This window comes from Erpetoichthys calabaricus, chromosome 18 (genome assembly GCF_900747795.2).
Source record: "Erpetoichthys calabaricus chromosome 18, fErpCal1.3, whole genome shotgun sequence".
In the NCBI taxonomy this organism is placed as follows: Eukaryota; Metazoa; Chordata; class Cladistia; order Polypteriformes; family Polypteridae; genus Erpetoichthys; species Erpetoichthys calabaricus.
This window is the reverse complement of record NC_041411.2, coordinates 25986925-26008363: the sequence shown is the minus strand read 5'-3', so window position 1 is coordinate 26008363 and position 21439 is coordinate 25986925. Positions and strand designations below refer to the sequence as shown.

The 21439-nt window shown below is 38.7% G+C and overlaps 1 protein-coding gene across 2 annotated transcripts; it reads left to right on the top strand.

The window, feature by feature from the left end:
• Positions 1–87: 87 nt before the first annotated feature.
• On the top strand, positions 88–21094 carry ifrd2 (interferon-related developmental regulator 2). 2 transcript variants are annotated; one of them, XR_007933919.1, is made up of 14 exons: positions 88–447; positions 10700–10768; positions 11459–11575; positions 13365–13449; positions 13572–13696; positions 14990–15147; positions 16188–16241; positions 16327–16505; positions 16716–16824; positions 17250–17384; positions 17580–17708; positions 20180–20275; positions 20367–20505; positions 20542–21094. XR_007933919.1 is itself a non-coding variant. In XM_028824160.2 (13 exons), exons 1-13 carry the CDS (start codon positions 405–407, stop codon positions 20445–20447), a joined length of 1380 nt encoding a protein of 459 aa, XP_028679993.1. In that variant the 5' UTR covers positions 88–404; the 3' UTR covers positions 20448–21094. The 2 variants fall into 2 exon arrangements, 1 of the variants encoding a protein (XP_028679993.1); XM_028824160.2 differs by having other exon boundaries at positions 20367–21094.
• Positions 21095–21439: the final 345 nt, after the last annotated feature.

The following is a 21439-nucleotide window of genomic DNA, read 5'->3' as shown; positions in this document are numbered from 1 at the left end:
AGAAAAAGGACTACAATTCCCAGCAATTACCTCTTTCGCTTACATCCATACTGCTTTCGACAGGCGCCGGGGTTCAGTGTAAACCGAGGAGAAGATGGTGGAATCGGCTGGCGCAACGTGCAGCTCTCTTAGCCTTCGAATAGTTGAAACTGCGTTAACTTCGCCGCCAGGAATTCGGTATCGATTACCCGGTGACCATCACAGATAATCCAAGTCCTTATCAGACGAAAGGGCAGACTTCCTACTTGTAGCGAGAAGCCACTGCCGTTTCTTCACGGATCTTTTTTTTTTTTTAATTTATTCGTTTATATATCGTTCTGTCTATTTATTTATTTATTAATTCCTGTGAGAAAGTCCCAAAGCCTCGAGAGTGCCTACTATCAAGTTCTATTCCGGGTGGCAGCATGCCCCGATCCAAGAAGGGCAAACGTGCTGGGAGCAATCGAGGTGAGCTTTTTCTGTCGTAGAGTTTGCGGAGTTAGGGACAGTCCAAGAGCCTTGTTAGAGTGAAAAGTAGGCATTGAAGGAGCGCGTGGGTTTATAGAAGAGCGCACGCCATGTGCAGCAGGTATTGATCGGTCGACCACGTACGCGCTTTTGGCGCTTATACGTAGCCTACTCGTGCAAACTGTGCCACATGTAGGTAAATAACATGGTGTATGTCTAGGAGAAGTATGCGGCGATCAACTGAATAGATTACAAAATAAACACAAACTGCTCACGACGGGTTTGTAGCGAGACTCATAGGCCAGATGACTGATCAACAAAAAATCGGGTAGCAGAAAAGAATGAATGTAGATGTTTTTTCAGCTGTTTATTATCAGGGCAAATTTCCCCAAACTTACATATGTACATAGGTATACTTCTATAAAGGCATGTCTAGACCTCACTGAGACAGCGATATTATTAATTTTGTATATTTCAGATGGCAATTGAAGTGCCACCCTGATGTGTAGCGGGAATCCTAACCCTATTTAATTCAAGTCCAGGGTCTTATAAATGGTAGCCCATTCAGACTGCATGGAATGTAAGGCAGGCCCCAATACTTGATTACGATCTTAAAGGTACCAATCTAGTGTCAAATTAAAAAAGGTCATGAGTTCAAACACGTAGTACAGTACACCTTAGAACAAGAATGCAGACCTTGGGAGGAGTTTAAAAAGGGCATGGCAACAAGTCTGTTTACACATACAGCATGTTTAATTATTTTAAAGATTGCATTACAGCGAATAAGTAAAATAATATAGACGGGTTAATCAATTAGACTTGGAAACGTTGTGTTTATTTTAAGCTTGATTTATATTTTACAAAGGAAGGAGCTTTTCTGACAAACCTAAAAGTTGATGTAACTATGTTGTAGACTAACAAACTCTTGCTCTTTCATTACGTTGCAGTTATAGAGTCAAAGTGCATACTTGTTACATGACTTAAGTTAAAAGAGCTATTCAGTAGTGGGAATTAACCTCTTGCCTAGGAATTTCTACTTCTGCCTTCTTGGGCAATAGACCACTGTGGATGAGTGTATACTGTATGTATATAGTAAATGCGGGAATGATGGATTACGCCTAGCTGATTTAACAGTTCACTCCAAAAACTGGCAATAATCGCATCAAAAAGAAGCTGTACAAACAAGAGGGAAGACAGTTTGGATAGTGAAGGTTATTTTATTCAAACATTTCTTCATTACAGTAATGTGAATAGAATGAATGAATGGTATGTGTTCAAGGTAGAATAAGTTTAATATAGAAAACAACAATCACTGAAACTTCTCAAACTGATTATATTGTCTTTATTAGCTGTTGGATGTTTTGCTGGTATGGGAATTATCTGGTAGTGGATTTTAACAGTTTTTAATTTATGTTACTGTTTTATTGAACCCAACTTATTTTGCAACAGTGGAGTCAATGAGCAAAACATATTTGCAGTGCCAAATGTTTTAACACATGAAAGGAGTATAGTCTCTGATCATCTATTGAGTCAAAGAAAGGCCTGGTCATGCAGTTGCAGCGAAGGGGCTTAGCTGTCAGTTTCATGTTGCTGGGTCAGGGTTGTCCTTTTGTAGCTCCTGGCATTTGAAATTTTTAGGACTGCTGACAGTAGGGAATAAACTGGGCTACAGCTGAGAGCAAGCAACCAGAGCATGGGCTTTAGTGAGAGTGAGACACCTGATCCCACGCTGTGTGATTTCATTTTTAATGTACATGTGTAATGTGCAGTCAGCACATGTGCTTTATGCTCTGTGATTAAGCTGCACCCTGGCATGGTTGTTGGTAAAGGAGAGTGCCCCCATCACCCAACTGAAATTTAATTTAAACCAAATTTACAAAAGACGGATTTATCTTTACATTAACTGAACAGTCAAGGAGGGTGTAAACTGACTACACAACTCTCTGTGTTTGTTTGACAACAAAGCCAGTAACTGTGGACCTCCCATCTCTTGGAAACCTAGTGTTTGTCATCCAGAAACGTAGGATTTAAACTTCACATGTCAAAGTTTTCAATTGTGGATTGTTTTCCTATTTAAATATTTATTAGGACTTGTGTGTGGTTTTTAGGTGGTTGTGCTTTTCTTACATGTAATGTGTTTAAGTGTTTGCTTATCCAGGGACATTACATGTGAGTAATGCATTTATTACACTGTTTGTTTTCTGAAAGTGATTTACTTGAAACGTTTCTTTATTGGCAGACAATTTTATCTAGAATATTTGGGTTGCAAAAGTTTAATCTGGGCAGTGGCGAGGCTTAACAGCACAGCGTAATTCATTGGGGTGTCTGTATAAGCAGGTGAGGTTACCAAGTTATACAAAACTGGATTGTAAGGCCATAGTTGCATTTCAGTGTACTTACAGTTGTATGCAGATTTGTGTCTTTTAACTATTCATGGCAGAGATTTTCACTAGTAATATATATTTTAAAGAAAATATCACACTATTAAAAATAAACCTTTTTAAGAAGTGAAAGTGCCTTCTACCATTTGTAAATTGTTTTGCTTACACATACTGTATGTAAAGATGTGCCACATGCATAGAGTACTGTCTACAACTTTTATGATAAAACTTTGTGTTTAACTGACAAGCACATGCACTGGGGGATGATGTGTTGTGGAACTTCAGAGAACCTTTAAATATTGTGGACAAAATATCCTGTATGGCTCCTTCTCATCACACCTACAACTGCACACATACAGTCTGGCCCAGCTAGATCATTTATAATAATAATAATAATAGTAATTCTTTACATTTATATAGTTCTTTTCTCATTACTCAAAGTGCTTTACACAGTGAGTGGGGAGCCATTTCAACGACCATTAATGTGCAGCATTTATTTTTTAGATACCCAATTTAGTGGATTCCATTTTGGAAGAGCTGTCACTACTCTTGTGTTTCTAAGGGACTGCAGGACCTTTGATGGCTGCCCAGTCACAGAAATATGTGCATTTATTTTCAAGAATGCTAGTGTGAGTTTGTGATATTTTTCTCCATTGAGGTTGATTAAGGTACTTCTAGCTTTCAGGATGAAGGATCGTTACTTAATGCCAACAACTTCTAGAACACAGCAACAACAAAATTTATTTATATAGCACATTTTCATACAAATAATGCAGCTCAAAGTGCTTTACATGATGAAGAAAGAGAAAAAAAGACAAAATAATTAAAAATTAGAATAAGGGAACACTAATTAACATAGAAAAAAAAAGTAAGGTCCGATGGCCAGGGAGGACAGAGAAAAAAATAAAATCTGCAGAATAAGAGGAAACTGTTGACATCCTATCCATGCGGATAGGGTCCTCTGATTATCAAGTGTTTATGTCCTCTGTTTTGTCCCTGCAGACACATTGCACAAACACATTTATTTAACTGGCCTTTTTTCCAAGGCCATGTATAAACCATATATTACATACAGACTGTATTTCTACAAATGCACTGATGACAAGTTACAAAACCCTGTTAGTGTGATATTGTTAGGAGTTGACACCGTAACTCTGTTATTTACAGACCGGCCAGGTGTTCACAACCCATTTATAACCCCAGTCAGCACTGTCATTCTGTTCCACCATGTGCTATAAGCATGCATTTTAAGACTGACAAGTGAAAAGGAAGCAATTGAGTCCATCATGTGTGTTTTGGTTAGCTAATAGCTAGGCTCTGCTATTTCATCCACATTTCAGAAAATTGTCAAGGTTTACAGTTTAGCTACATGACATAGTAGTTTGTTTCAGATTTCCCAAACTTTTTTGTTAAAATGTTCTTTCTTTTCTTTTACTTTTTGGGGGCCTTTGAGAATTTTGAGCACCTGGATTTGAACCCTATGCACTCTGCTCTGTTCAAAACTAAACCAATTTAATTTTATGATCCTCTCAAGATATAACATTGTTACTCGGCTGTTCTTCTCGGCACATCCTGTACAACTGCTGTATTTTCTTTATAGCTTGTCACTCAGAACTGTGCGGAATTATAGAGTCTCATCATAACATTCCCTGATTGAAATTGAACAGTTCTAATTTAACAGTTTCATTTTTTGTCACTAAAACATTTTAACTTTATTTTGATTTTTACTTTCATTGAAAAAGGGTTGCACAGTAATTGGCTATCGAAACTGCCTCATACGAAGCCTGGTTTAAATACTGGACTGATTACTGTCTATGTGGAGTTTGTGTATAATCCCTGTTACAGAGTGCAATTTTTCTCTGGATACGCTTGTTTTCTCCCTGCATTACAAAAACAAATTTTACTTTAAATGGTTAATTGAATATGGCCCACTGTGAGTCAATCTCTCTCTCTCTCTCTCTCTCTCTCTCTCTCTCTCTCTCTCTCTCTCTCTCTCTCTCTCTCCCCCCCCCCCCCAGACTACGGACAAGGGTATGGTCCGTAATGATACCAAGTTAGGTGACATCAGCCTGTGACTGTAAAGTTTAGGGTATTTGCCTAGTACTGACTCCCAAAACTGAGAGGAGATGGCTTAAAATAAGTTTTTTAAGACTTGCTTCAGTTCAATAAGTTGCTCTTCTGAAACTTTTTGCAAAAGGTTCAGCTGGAGAGGTGAGTGAGTTTGCCTTGACCGTGAACTGTTATGTTCAAACAAATGTTTACAGATGAGTTGTTCCAGTCCATTGACATTTTCTGAAATTGGGCATTTCAGATTAAACAAGCCTGCATGCATTTCTCAGTTTTATGTTACTCGTCTTGTTTCACTTTATAATGTTGTTTTGTAAAGGCAGGCTGACTCGGTTTCTTTTCTTATGTTACCTTGGCTCTGAAACCGGCAACCATAGTGCTCCACTTGCCCTTATCTTAAACCTTTCTTTTAACTTCCCCACATTCTTTTCATGTTGACAGTTGTTTTATATCATCATCCTACTTTTTTTGTTTGTTCTATTTTGCCTTCTTTCAACAATTGCATTATTTTCCGACTTGACTCTGTCAACTTTTGTCCCACATATCTTATTTTCCTTTTCATCATCTCCTCGACCGTACTGTTTATTACTACTCTCTTGATCACTTGTTCAGTTGTCACCATCATTGTCCATCTTAATTTACATTATCCTTGTGTAAACACCACATCTCAACACTTTTCAGTCTCTTAGTAGCTGCTTTCTCATATGTCCATATATCGCTAGTATAATCTAACACTGGGAAGATGCATGTTCTCAGTATCTTAAGTTCTTTGTTCAGATTCCTTCTTGGAATTTATTTTGCAGTCACAGAAGCTCTTCTTTGCTTTAGCTTTTTTTGTGTCCAAGCATTCCCCTTGCTCTGTAACTCAGTTTCCAAGGGTTTATGCACCTTCAACTACAATAAATATTGACCTACTTTTAAATTAATCTGTTATATTCCTTTCTTGCCTATCATTGTTATAGTTTTCCTTGTATTCATTTCCATCCTGTACCTCTTAACATGCTTTGTAAATAATTTCTTCTACCATGCACTGTTGATGCCAGTATTACAGTAACATCTGCATAATATGTGTTTGTAATCTCTTCTCCATTTAACTTTATCCCCTCCCTTTCCTGTAGCTTAGGCTTCAAAATGTGTTTAATTCAACAGAATATAGTTTATTGGAATATACAATTAACAATTACCTACTCTATACTTGTCACTGCAGTTTCAAAAAGGTTTTGCTTTCAGTGCCATCAGTAATTGCTGTTTTTATACAGAAGTTGAATATTGTGCCTCAATGTATCACATGACTACTTCTGCACATTCCAGCACTGCTTTTAAGTAAATCTTTTAAAAAACTGGACCTGGGAAATCCACAGATTATAAATCCCAAGAAATTATTTGGATTATCACATTCACACAGTTACCAAGTTAATAGCAGTTCTGGATAAGGGGCAGAGGTCCTAAAAGGTGTACAAAAGATCATTGAAAGCTTTTAGCTAAAATAAAATAGGGTGATGAGCTGTTTTTTCTTCTGGGTGTTTATTTTTTATATTCAGTTACAAAAGGATATTTGAGGAATAAATAATACCACGTAAGGGAAACTGAGAAAGAGATATTACTGGGGAAAAAGCTCCCTTAATTCAGATTCAAGCCAACACCAGAATTACATCCCAGTTTAGAAAAAGATGAGAAGTAACACGAGGAGCAGTTCATCTATCCATACTGGCATGCTGTGTGCATCTCCATACCTGTTCAGCCCTTTTCTGTCCTTAAATTTTTCTTATCCAGTTAAGGGGTAATGGACAACCAATTCATATACCCGATTTTAGAGTCCATTTATGTCAGAAACATTTTAAAACATTGTGAAATTTCCTTTCATCACTTGTTCATGTTCACACAAGGGGAATGTGAATAAAGGTAAATATCTGCTTTGTTTGCAAAAGGTTTGCATCCCTCTTTACATTAACTGGTTATGTGAGTTCAATGCATTAAAAATGTCATCTAGGCATAAATGTTGTGCAGCCTTCAATTTGGCATCTGTTAAAAACGTTTGTAACATCTTCAAACTTTTTCTGAACCATTGTAGTACTTACCCTATAAAGCAGCAACCTGCTTCAGTGTGATAAAGCAAAGGCTTTTGTTTGGATATCATATAAGTAAAATGTAAATCCCTTCAACAATTGTGTTTTGGACAGAAATAATTATCCCCACAGGTTACTGAAAGCCTGACTGCAGGGATTCTGGACTTGTCATCACACTGATTTGTGGTTTTGTATGGAGCAAGTCAAACAAGTTCATCTGCCGCATTCTTGTTTCCAAACCACATAACCAGCTCTGTCTCCAATCAAGTCACGTCACTGCATACTTACTGGCATATGTCTAAATCTAAATCTGCCAATTATGCAAGAGGAAAAGGTTTCGTAAAATTGAATATCCTTGGTTCTCAGTGTGTAACCTTTGCTCTTTATGAACAGATCTTTCCCTGTATTCTGTTAGAAATACAACCCCCTTTAAAGGATGAAAGCCCTGTAAAGATTGCTTTAGAGGCTGTTTTCATGGTCTTAATAGCAGGGTGTTTCATTTATGAGTGCCAAGCTTGGGAAGGTGTCTATTGTAAATAAATAATACATATTTAAGTAACGGAGAGTTAATGTTTTGTAACATGTCACAGTTCTTAAATAAGTGCTTGGTCCCAATCTGTCACTTAACCATCACCAACTATTGTATGTTAGAATAGCATTAACAAAACTTAACTTAGAGAAGTACTGAGTAACAGCTGAAGGGGAGTGAATCAAAACACAGTGAGTGGACTGACATTTCAGTGTAGTTGTATAAAATGTAGGGGAAAACTGGAACTGACACCACTGAGGTAACTTTTAATTTTTAAGAGCAAACATACAGGAAAAGATAAATTGATAAAATTTAAGCTTGGTGGATAAAGTGCCTTTAGTTACAAGAATTTCTGAAATTTAGTATGCTGTGGGAATGAGCCGGAGGATTTAAAAGAAGACGTTGCCAGTGTCTTGGGAGGTTTACTTGGACTGGAAAACATCGTCCTAGAGGAGAATGTGCAAGCGGCCGTAAATCGCTATATGTGATAAGAAAGGTGTGTCCTCGATTGCAAAGCCAGATGGGGTGCTCATTGTTTTTAGAGTTTTCTTTGGCCATCACAAGGAAATTCGAAGGCTTTGGAGTTTGCAGAGCAGCCTGATTTAAATAAAATAATAAATACGCACAAATAAATGACACTCAGTACTGTTGATTCACAATGACAAAATGTCATATGTACAAATAAAATAAACTGCAGTACTAAATAAGGTGTTTCAGTCTGAAAATGCTCATTCTCATGTGACACTGATTGGTAAATAAGGATGTATGTGATAGGTTTTAAAATCATGTAAGTAACTAACAGACAAGCACATGTTGGTGATTTAAACACAGCCTTAACTAGATACAACTGCTCAGCATTTCATTCACACTTGCCAACCACGCCCACCTATAGGGATCCAATTCACAATGTTTGTAGAACAGGAACTAATGTTTGCTAATGATTGCTTGATTGTGAAACGATTAAAATGGCTGTTGATTTTTCTGGCTCCTATTTTTATGAGTGCAGCCACACTACTGGTCAAAAGTTTTAAAACGCCTCATTTTTTCAGTTGTTCTGGAAATGCACACAGTTTAATGCTTTCATGTTTCATGAAATCAAGGCAAAGAACAGATAATAATAATAATAATAATAATACATTTTATTTATATAGCGCCTTTCCCATGCTCAATTAACAATGGTTATCAAAAAAAATAAGTCATGGAATCATTAAGTGTACAAAATTTTATTCAAATTTTCAATCCATCAAAGTAGCCACCTTTTGCTGGTGTAACAGCTAAACACACACGTGGCATTCTTTCTATAAGGGAAATCAAATATTGGTCAGGAAGATCTTCCCAACACTGTTGCAGAAGCACTTGTAGCTTGCTTTTCCTTTCACCTTCCAGTCCAGTTCATCCCAAACTCACTCAATGGGGTTTAAGTCTGAAGACTGTGCCGGGCATTCCGTGTTTTGAAATGTACCTTCTTGTTCTTTCCTTTTAGTGTAGTTCTGACATAGCGTGGAGGTATGTTTTGGACTTTGTTATTCTGACCTTTAAGGAATGGCTTTCTTATTGCCACTTGCCCTGTCAAACCTGCAGCATAAAGTCTCCTCTTCACAGTAGAAACTGAGACTTTCTTTTTTCGACCACTGTTAAGCTGTGCTTGAAGCTGTTTTGCTGTGAGGCGCCTATCACGCAAGCTGGTGACCCTCAGATACTTGTCTTCTGAGTGGGTTGTGACTTTGGGTCTGCCAGATCTCTTCCTATCAGAGTTTCTTCCAGTTTCCAAATGCCTTTGGATTGTGTAGGACACCGTACTCACCGACACTTTGATTTTTTTTGCAATTTCTCTAAATGAAAGGCCTACACTTCTAAGGGCAATAATACTCTGTCTCATTTCATTTGTTAATTGCCGTTTTCTTGACATTATCACTGCAATTTACAACTTTCTGCAGTGTAATGTTATCCAAGTAGTGACGCAGCCTGTTCCAACTCTGCTTTAAGACAGACAGAGGATTTTTAAGTAATCAACAGAAGTTAGGACACCTGTGCAAATTGTTTGCTTCAACTCCCAAGGCTTAATTTACTTTAACTGCTGCAGAGCATCTGTAGGTTCTAAAAGTTGTTCCCTGAGGAAGGTCCGTTTGCAGTATTCTGAAGTGTCCTTTTTTTCAGTTTTTGTTAACCTAAACTTTAAATTTAAATCTGTTGCAGTATGCTGCTTACCTTCTCATGATTTTAGGTCATTCATTGTATTTCAGCTGATGAAATCTGAAGAAAAACCGAGGTATTCTAAAACCTTTGAACAGTAGCGTTTGCCTCTGTAATGGATAACGACTCTGTAATGTTAAATCATAGGCATCAGCTGTGTAGCCCTGCGCCTTTCTTCATCACTCCCCCACATGATAATTTACAAGCAAGTCACTTATTGGTTCTGTGCACTTGAATTAATACCTGAAGATCCCGCGATGACTAGAATGAGGTTTGTGAATTTAAAAAGTCTCGCGATATCTGAGATGAGGTGTCTGGGGAGACTAAATGAGCTGTCAGCTGCCCGTTGATATTATATGCATAGTGGCTGCACTTTCATGTTCTTGCATTAACCAAGGAGCCCACACATTAGAGAGACGAAGAAACGGGATAAAGAAAGCAAGTTTTCATTGTTTAAGAATTAGTGGTTGAGGTCAAGTGTGAAAGTCCTACATATTTAGTTTTTTTTATGCATTTACTCATTCCACCTTATTGCTGTCAAGATCTATTCTTCACACATAATGTATGAAGCATCTTGTTTTACTCCAGCCTCAACCATCCAGCACTTTTGCCTGCACAACTCCTCTCTTATCCTTTTATTTTTATTTCCAAAGTCTGCCTTCCTGTACCTCACTGCTGGAAGTTAGAGGGGTTCGGGTGACCCCAGGCCTTTTCTCTTGCTTACTTGCTTATCTAGTGAGTGAGAATACTAGTACCTTCTCTTTTTATGTTTTTTTTTTTTTTTCTCCTGTTGCATTTGACATATATGCGTGCCATTATTTAAGTGTGTGCCTTATGCTGCGTTTCTGTCACTTTATTTTCTAAGCTGTCCTGCTTATTTGTGCCAGCATATCTCTATGTGGTGTTCCCATGTGAATGTGCTTCTACCTCTCTTCCTGCTAAACTGAGGAGACCCGTGTGATCTGCACGGCATTTAGAACATCTGATTTTCTTTTCTTCCTGCTCTTCTGTTGCAGCAGGATCTCTGAGACAGGAACTGTTACAGCTCCATCTGTCTGCCAGGGTCCCCTCACATTCCTGTAAAGGTAGGAGTGATATCCATCTCCCCCTAGGGTTTATATTACTTATTTTCGCTTCACCTACATTCTATCTCTCTCTCTGTCTCTATCTCCAACCTGTGATGGCCTTTGCCTTAACCGTGGCTTACCTAGTTCTGCTTATGTGCTTGCTAACCAATTGAGCGTTCATGTGGCCTTTCATCAGAGGCCTCTTCCCTTAAGAGTGACTAAACTGAAAGCATGCTGAAATGGATCTGTCACACCCCAACTCAATCCCCCTTTCATTCTGCTCTGTATGGTAAAATGCAACATTTGGGCACTCGTCACCACTTTGCTTCCCTCTCTAAAGCCACAAATAGTTTACTTTAAGTAAACTCATCCAAACTCTTTGTAGGGTTACAGATGATTACTTGGGCACCCCAAAAGGCTGTATTTGTAAGTGGCAGGTGGTCACTTGTTGTTTAGTGAGCCCTGCAATGACCAAGTCAGTTTTGTTCTTAGTCACTTGTACTCACCCTAAGACAACACCTGTCAGTCATGTCGCCGACCATAACACAGAGTAATACAGGTTTCATTTGAGGTTGCTAACAGCTGGCATGTGGCCATTTGTGTTAAATCCATTCCAAGAGCTTGCATGTTGACACCTGTCATGCATCTCACACTTCTATCAGTCAGCAACTAGCTCCAGATGGCTTATACTCTCTCTCCTTCTTGCAGGAAGTCGCAATGGGCCAAAGTGTGAACCTGTGCCCAGCGATGATGATGCTGCCAGTGAGGTGCTGAGTCACTACAGCAGTGCCAGTGAGACTGCCTCTGTGCAGGATGAAGGAACAGGTGAGTCCCATTCATTTTAAACAGAAATCTGGAGGTACTGGTAACATTTTGGTCTGTGGCTATCCCAAATATAAGCGGTGGACATCTCTTCTTATGAGCAAAATTGTGAAGATAAAGAACTTGCCTTTATATAGTATTAAGTAACTATGTCTTTTAGGAATCCTGTAAAAAGTGCCACCTTCCTTAAATCAATCAAACACTGCACCACTACATACAGTGCCTAAGTATTCACCTCTTGAATATTTTCACATTATGTTGGTATATAATAATATATTTAAATTGACTCATTTTACATTGATCAACACAATAAACTCTTAAATGTCAAATTGAAAAAAGAATTCTACAACGTGATCCAAGTTAATTACAAATATAAAGTGTTTTCATACACATGTATTTGCCTCCTTTATTATGGCACCCCTAAGTCATCACTGGGTCAACCAATTAAATTTAGAAGTCACATAATTAAACAGAGATTACCAGTATGTCATTAAGGGGTCTTCTGGTGAGTCAGTATGGTGTCCTAACCTACACAACAAAAACAAAAGAACACTCCAGTCTACTCTGTGAAAGCCTCCTTCAGGGGATAGAGCCAAGAAAATATCAAAGTCGCTGAATATCTCTTGGAATCCAGTTAAATATGTCATAAAGAAGTGGTAAGAGTATGGCACAGCTGGAAAATCTGCCAAGAACAGGACATCTACAAAAACTGAGTGATCATCCAAGAAGAAGACTAGTACGGAAGGCCACGAAAAGAACTCTGAAGGAGGTACGAGCCACAGAGGCTGAGATTGGGGAGACTTTGTTGACAACAGCTGGTGCTCAGGTGCTACAACAGTAGCAGCTTTATGGAAAAATGGCAAAGAGAAAGCCAAAGAGATGCACATTCATCTCAGCTATAGTTTGTCAGTAGGCACCTTGGAGACTCTGAAGTGAGCTGGAAGAAGGTTCTATGGTCTGATGAGTCCAAAATTGGGCCCATCACACTAAACACACACACCATGAAGCATTGCTGGTGGAAGCATCGTGTTGTGTTTATGGTTCTCTACACTTGGTCCTAGAAGGCTTTCCAGGATAGAGGGGGAATGAATGCAGCAAAATACAGGCAAATCTTGGAGGAAACTTAAGGCAGTCTGCAAGAGACCCGCACCTTGGGAGATTATTTTCCAGCAAAACAGCAACCCAAAGCTACAGAGTAATGGATTAAATACGACAATATTACTGTCCTGGAGTGGTCAAGTCCAGATTTCAATCCACGTCAGAAGTTGTGGCCAGACTTGGAAAGGGCTGTTTACTCACAATCCCCATGCAGCCTGAGAGAGTTGGAGCAGTCTAGCTAAGAAGAGTGGCTAAAATGGCAGTGTCCAAATGAGCAATACTTATAGAGACTTGAGCACACAGACTCAGGCCTGTCACGACTGCATCCACTAAATGCTGGCTTGAAGGGTTTTTAATAGTTGTACAGTCAATTTTGTGTTTTATTTCTAATGAATTTAGTTCCCTTAGCAGAGAATTGGTTTTCCTTTGACATTAAAGAGTCATTTTCAGTTCATCAGTGTCACACAAGACAAATTATTCCATTGTGATTTAATGTTGTATAAAAAATAAAATGGGAATTCTTTTTATAGGCACTGTCCATTGTATGTGATATGTCTTGCTAACTCTCTCTGTATTATTCTCTGGTCTGTCTGAGCCATCCAAAATAAAAATTAGGGAACCATATTCATTTTGGATTCTTGTAGAATTGTGACCGTTCCCTAGCAGGGTGCCCATTCTCTTTTCTGTTTTGTAGGCAGTGAGCCTGTCGATGAGCAGACGGCCACTGAGGAGACAGAGGACAAGCTGAAGCAGTGTATTGACAATCTAATGGATAAAAGGTAAGTTAATGTGGGCAGCTGTCCAGTGACCAAGTCTTGGGGAAAAATCAGTAAATTAATGCATTTAATTAAAGTTGGAATGTCATGTTGTTCATAAAATGCTCCTTAATTTCCCCCTTAAGCTTGAAGACTCGTCTGGCTGCTCTTGAGAGCCTGAAATTAGCATTCTCTTCCAAGATGCTATGTGATTTCCTACTTGAGCGGAGGCTTACCCTAACCGTCTGTCTGGAGAGGTGCCTGCGTAAAGGTATGTGTTGATGAGTGGAATGAGGGCCTTGACAGGACGGGGCAAAACACTTGGCACACGCGTGATGAGAAATTGATCTCCTTTTTAGTATGAGCTTATGGATAAAGAGCAGAATGTGACAACATAAAAACTAGTGCAGTCTGAAGTGTTACTGTGAAATATGTTATAGACTCCTAGGTGCCGCCTTTTATTTATTTATTTTTCGTAAACAAGAAACGCCCCTAAACTGTACCTTAGCTTAGTACACCCCTCAAAGCTCACCACATGGAACCTCAGTAATTCTATGATGTGTGCTTCTTGGACTACAGCTAATGGTCTGCTTCAACGAGTTTTCCACCACTAAGAATAGTCAACAAGAACATCTCCATGTTCTTTCTCCAGTGAGATAATTACAAACGTTATTCCATTCAAACCTGTATAAGTGTATTTGAGGTTAATCCTGTAGTATTTCAAATATACAAAAAAATAAATGATTTAAATCAATCTCACACAGAAAGCTTAATAGCAGGTAGTATGCCTTGACCAGTTGCAGAGTTCAGTGTGTGTTACAGGTGGCAAGAGCCAGAAGAGTAGATGGACCTTTGCAGGTGGCAATCTTCAGAAGAATTGCACAGGAAGCAAATGGTTTCACACTTTTATGTTTTATACGGTGTTTTGGTGGCTGGTTGTGTTAGATTTTACAGAAACAGCAATAGTTGCATCATAACTTACCAATGGTCATGTTATTCATATCAAACATTGCTACATAGATAATATGATATACTAGCTGAAAAGCTGTTAATTCCTTATCTTTTATCTTCTACGAGCATACTGTATACACACCATTTTGTCCTAACCTGAATGTTCGAACAAGCTATTAACACTGTATAAGTGGATTCTTGACAATGCTTTTTGATATTTGTATGCTGTAGTTTTTACTACCCATCAGACTGTTTGCATAGAGCCCATTAACCTTCAAACTGCTTTTGCCCTGGAACACCCTTACTCATCCAAGCTTCTTCTTGTAAGATTCACATTTCTACTCTATTCTATTCACTTAAAAGCTGCATTTTAGCTATGTAATCCTATTCCTATATTAACACATCACACAAATTAAATATTAAGAGTCTTGTTTCTAAACAAATGTAAAAGCATTATTCTAAACCCCAATACATCTTGGCTACTTAAATGATGTTGGGTTTAAAATTCTTGCACAAAAGAAACCGTACTGCTGAAAGAAAGAAATGTTGTTAAGAAGGCGCTGATCAGGAAAAGCTTCACATATAATACATCTGTTCTGTCTTTCTGTTACAGGAAGTGGAGAAGAGCAGGCCTTGACAGCACAAGTTGCCACACTGCTGTGCATCCAGCTTGGAAGTGGAGCTGAGGCCGAGGATGTACTGAAAGCTCTGCAGCCTTTTATGTTCAGTATCCTCATTGACACCAGTGCCAGCCCAACTGCTCGCCAAAGTGTGAGTCTTCTGTGTCACTGGTTTTGTTAAATCCAATGTTCCAGATGTATCGGGGCTATAACAACAAATGTAACCTGTTCTAGTGAATGGTGCAGAACAAATAAATAAACTATTAAAACAAGGGAATTGTGGTCTGCTTTACCCCCAAGAACTAAAGCTACATTTTATTGGACACCAAGGCCAATAAAACCGCTAATTATTTCCCATTTAGGGGTATTAGTGTCATGGAATGGCACAGTATTTAGCTCTTTCTGGCCGCTGTTTGCACATTCCCCTGTATTTGGATTGTCGTTCTTTTCCTCGGAGTTCCAGTCCTCTTCCCACGTTTGCAGAGTGTGTGTTGGCTTTGCTAGCGAGTCAGATTTGATCAGGTGTGTGTGAAAGTGGAGGTGTTTTGTACTATTTGTGTTTTCAGGGTTGCTTCCTGCCTTTTGCTCACAATCGCAAATTGGATTAAGCAAACTTAGCGCATGGATAGTTGGATATATTTTTTTAAGATAATTTCATTAATTTTTGAGATAAGTGTGAAAAGAAGAAATTAAGGTTTCTTAAGAAGATAACATATCTTTATACATTGATTTGAACACAAATTCAGAAACTCATATTTACTGTCTGTCTGAATGCAGCGTTATTATTTGATAAAACATGAAGAAACAGAATTTGCCTAGAAAACAAGTGATGATGGTCTGATAGAAAAGAAATGAATAGGAATTTGTTTTTTCAAAGGAAAGCCACTGGTATTTTAATTTAGCATTTCCTTTGATCTCTAATATCTTTGGTGTAAAATCTTAACAACCACCAAATCTATAATTTAAAATGTAGTTTTTGTTCCCTTGATTAGACTTGGTGTTGTAAAATAAATAAATAAATAGAAACATTTCCACCTTCTTTTGAGAAGATAGAAAATGACAGGCGATGGATTGCTAGCTGGCAGGTGGGTTAAGGAGCACGTGTGTGAGACGTGGCTGGTAGTGGCACACTGTAGTTGTGCAGTGGCCTCCTGTTGTCTTTTGCTCACTTTGCTCTCGTCTCTTTTGCAGTGTGCCCTTGCTCTGGCCATGTGCTGCTATGTGGCTGCGACTGGTGATATGGAGGTGTGTCTTTTTTTTTACATAATGCTAACCCCAGGCCCCCTTAAATTATGAGATGAGAGTTTGAGGGTTTGCTTTTCTCTTTCAGGACCTCAGCAAGTGTCTCTCTCATCTAGAGGGTGTCTTTTCTAACTCGTATCCCTGCAGAGATGGCTCCCTTCCCACACTAAAGGCCAGTGACCAGGTGTTGCACTGTATGGCCCTTCAGTCTTGGGCTCTGCTCATCACATTGTGTTCAGCATCCTACATTAACACCCTCCTTGAAGAGTAAGTCTATCATTCTAGTATGAAACCTGCTGTATGTGGTCTAAAAAAATAAGATGGCATCTGAAGCAACCCATTGAGTATTCAGTAGAACATGCATGTGTCCGGCCACCCTAGTGTCATAATGTGACCTGCATTGGTCTGCATGTACTTAAGTTATTTCTTCCAAAACCCCCCCCCCCCACTTTTTTTTTTTTTTACTTCCTTTTTAAGGCATCTGCCAAAGCTACAGGCCTGTCTGTCCAGCAGTGATGTCCACTTTAGAATTGCTGTTGGAGGGACCATCGCGCTTCTTTTTGAGTTGGCCAGGGAGATCGACCAGGTACATAATCTTTCTTTAATCTCTTGTGATGTTTGAAGGTAATAGTTTTTTGGGGGTCATTTTTGTCATATGTACAGAGTGCACCAAAATTATTACTTGAAGTGCTATTCAACATAGTTAACAGTTAAATGTGCGCAAAGGGCTCTTGGGGTGGTCAGGAAGGGTTGTGGATTATATTCAGGTAAGTGAGCTTCATTGTGATCGTGAGGGTGTTGGTAACTCTAGCATGTTGGTTTAGGGACTTGGATAAGGTAGCTTAGGTTACCTGGGCATTAGAAGTATGAGATTTAATGGGGAAATGTAGCAAGGGCTTTGAACAGAGGAGCTTTAAAAATTATGCAAAGAAACTTGGAATAATACAGTTTAAGAGAGCAGTTGTCAAATTATTGTTCTCTTATTTTGTTCATCTACGTTTGTTGAGACAGGATTTTGTTTACGAGGATGTGGACAATCTCTGTGATCATCTGAAAGATCTGGCAACAGACAGTAACAAGTACCGTGCCAAGACAGATCGGCGAAAACAGCGCTCAATCTTCAGAGAGGTGCTGCACTACATTGAGGTAAGGAAGGACTGCCGGATGAAGGTGGCCTGTGCACCTTGGGTTTCTTCAAAAAACATGTTGGGATGTCCTACTTCTTGCTGTTGCCAGTGTTTAGCCAATGTAAACTGTAAATATTTTGAGCCTTCTTTCTCAGGGTGTAAACTTACTAAACAAAGTCTGCCTTTCAAAGAACACTGGTTTCTTCTTTTCCAGAGTGAAGATTTCACAGAGGAGAAGATCCAGTTCGGAATGGAGGCTGTCTACATTGACTGCTGGGTCAGACGGCGGATTTATGATGCATTTAAAGAAGTGTTGGGCTCTGGTGTCAGACATCACCTGCAGGTTTTCATGATATTCCATTTTCTCTTACACTGCATCAAATTTTGCATTTTCTTGTCTCTTTATCAGATATGTCAATGCCATTTCTATTAGTGATGCACCCATTTATAAGCAACAGATCAGGACCAGAGCATTTTTTTGTTTAAAACATGCAATCAGCAAACGGCTGTATAACATACTGATCGCAAGTTGATTTTATAAATTTACAGTAAGGAAGAAATAGCACTTCCAGATCTCTGCTTCTGCCGCTAAAGGAAATTAAGCAATGTCCTCACTGCTACTTGTTTAAATATGTCCAAAGATTTAAGGTTTAAGATAAATATAGAGAGTGTCATCTGTATATATGAAATAAGGAGGACACAATATCACATACTAATGGTATGGTGGAGCCCATTGGTAAGAAATGATAAGAAACCAAAAACTGTGAATAGATATGAACATATGATTTAAAATACATGTAAGACACGTAATGTGCAGACCCCACGTACTGAGCTGGCTGGATATCTGAACACTGATGTGTGTTGGGCTGATCTTACAGAGCAGTGTGTGCGTGAGTGTGGATGTGTGGTGGGGTGGTTGGTGTTAGGGAGTGAGGTCCAGTGATATTCGTGATTTTCAATTTTCATGGAGGGGAAGGTTGTATTATGTTACTGTGTGGAAGAAATTAATTTTACTATGTTTGCAAGTTTCCCCTTTAAGGCTACGTAATTTTAGAAACACGTAAATTAATTTCCTGCCGCAGTGCCTTGTGATGTGTGTGTGCACTTTTGAATCTGCTTCCTGCCCGATGTTACACAAAACAGGCAAACCTTTTCATTTCCTTCAGTTAGGGATGGCTTCTTGAATCCAGTGCTAGTAGTGATTTCATTGCTGATGCACACTGCTTCATACAGGCAGAGTTTTAAAAAGAACCATATTCAGCAAGTATTATTGTAGTAAACAAAAAATGTATCCCTAGCAACTTGCAGCAAATTTTCTAAAAATACCGTATAAACTTGTGTTTAAGTTGGGTCTTGAAGCCCGAAAAATTGATCATAAAATCTGACCCTGACTTAGACGCCCATTCAAAAATGTGACCCTTAAAAAATTTTTTTTTTTCTTCATCTTGCCTCCTCCAATCTCGCACCAGTTTCTCAGACACATCTGATTTTGTTGCAGCAGCGCAGTTACCAATTTCTTTCATGACTTTTAATTTAAAACCAGCTTCATATTTTCTTCTGATCGAATACTCCATTGTAGATATGGGATGCTCTTACGCTAAAGGTGTATGAGGGTGTGAGATACACAAAACAGTGCAAATGTTGCTTCAGAATAGTTTGGGTATTGCCATGTAGTCATGTAGGCACAATACATAGAAATAAAAAGGCAGTGTGCTCCGTGGTTACTCTCTCAGGTGGACATTAGCATATCATAATCTCTTGGACCAATAGCGCGAGTTTTCTGCATTCGACTTATACGACCGACATTATAAAATACTGGAAATTATACGGTAAAATCAAACCCCTACATATCCACGGAAGAACTTAAACGGGAGTATATACGGTAAGCCTTGCACTTTAAAGTTCAGTTGTTGATTAGGCCATGTTCATACTGTAACCGTCTAAATGCGTTTCAGTAATCATTCAATTAACTGAATTATACCACCCCAGGCCCACATGGGTTTACTTTCTAACGGACAACATGGCACACAGAAAAGGTGTGTTCAGAACCAGCAATCAGATTCTTTTCTCTCTATTATTAAAAAAAAGAAAAAAAAAAAAACCTTGGGAGGGAGACTAGGGAGACGAGACGTGATCTTCTCGGGAGACCATTTGACGTCCCGTGAGACAACATTTAAAACAAGTTCATGGACATCTAACCTAGCAGTTGTGGGAATTCTTTTGGCAGACCGACATCATGTGCTCCCAGCTCTTAAAACAACAACAAGCAGAACATGCAGCTCGCCATCAGATGATGCAACCGCTTCTCCTGAGCGTGCGTTCAGCAGCTGCCCCCCTTCACAACACGAGCGTTATATGTCCTGCGAGAAAGAGATTTAACCACGCCCGAGGCCGGAAATAAAGGACAAGTATCGTTTTTACAAAAGTTTTAAAGTGAAAATAATCTCTTTAAATTGTATATCTGGTAAACCAAACCCGGGAGTGGGCGAGAGAAGCCCCCTAGTATATATAAAAAAATTCAACAATCAGAACCAGTCAGGAGAAGGCCAGTCTTTGCAATTCTCATTTTTATTCTGTCACTACTTAATCCTCTTTTTTTTTGGCTGGTTATCCCATCCCTCTTACCATTTAGTACTTTCTTTTAATTTGTTCTTAATCTACATCCTTTTCCTGTTGTGTTTCCTTTATATATATATATATATATATATATTTAATTGAGAGAGAGGTGTATTTTTTTTTTTTTTTAGCCGCCGTAGGTCTTGCTGCTGCTGCTGGTCTGGCCACTTCTCACTGCCACTTCTTACTTTGTTGTAGCTCAATCACCTGCTGAGAGAGATCTTCGAGCTTGGACCACCTCTAGTGCATGATGCTGTCACAATTAAGGCCAACAAAATCTCCCGGTTTGAGAAGGTGAGTGAAAGAAGAGCAGAAGTGTAAAGGTACGTAAGCATCACCATGAATGTGAGGAGTTCAAATGTGCCTCCAATTGCATTTGTTTCAGCATCTCTACAACTCTGCTGCCTTCAAAGCCAGAACAAAACTCCGAAGCAAAGTTCGAGACAAGAGAGCCGATGTACTTTAGGGTGACTTCCCTCTGCACCAGGACTGAGTGGGGTGAGAGCCGCGCAGTCGGCCTGTCAGTTCAGTGATCCTGCTGACAGACGCTAATGTAAAAGATGACTTCCACTGGACTGTCAAATGGCAGTCGGGCGGGTTTTAGTTTTTATTTAATAAAATAAATTAACAGTTACAAAATGGAATAACTGTACAAAAATACTGCTAAAACCAACAGTGTTTTACTTTCTAATTTATTAAAGAGAAGATGAACGCTAATCATGGTTTTAAAGAAAATAACAGATGAAAATACAAACTTGAATGAGGATAAATGTCGCCTTTTGTATTTTTCTAAGTATATTTTGTACAATGCTGTTTTGTTTGTTTTTTTCCTTTTTTTTGTTTTGCATTTTTTATATATTATATATATGGGGAGACAAATTGGTGCCCCAAAGGTTTACAATTTCTACACGCCTCCTAAATTGGGGGGAGTGTTTATGGGATTTTATAAGCCACTGAAACATGCAGGTGAAATCTGGCATTTAAAATTGTTTTAGAGAGCAAGATTGATAGACATATATATAATGTACATGTGAATGGAAAAGAAAATGTCATTAATAATGAATTCTGTAATTAGTGTTTGTTGCTAATAAAAAAAAATTGATCAATAGTTAAGTTTTTGTGAAGTATTCATTCAGTGACGAGATGCAGGAGTTCAACTAGTTTGTTTCAAATAAATTCAATAACTTATTAGTGGGTTTTGCCATGGAATCGCCTAACAGTCTATCCCAAACCTTCTTAACACTCCACAGTGCTATTGGGAAATTGTTTTGTGGACTGTTTGAGAAGAATATGCAGCCTGAATATAACTTGACCGTCTTGGCACTAACCTTAAGTGTGACTCGAGCTCAGAATTCTATGTAAGTACGGTAAAGCCCAAGTCAGACTCGGGGTGACTTGCAGTATTCTACTGTATCTAGGGGATGAAATAACATGCTGAGAAAAATCATGAATTATTCT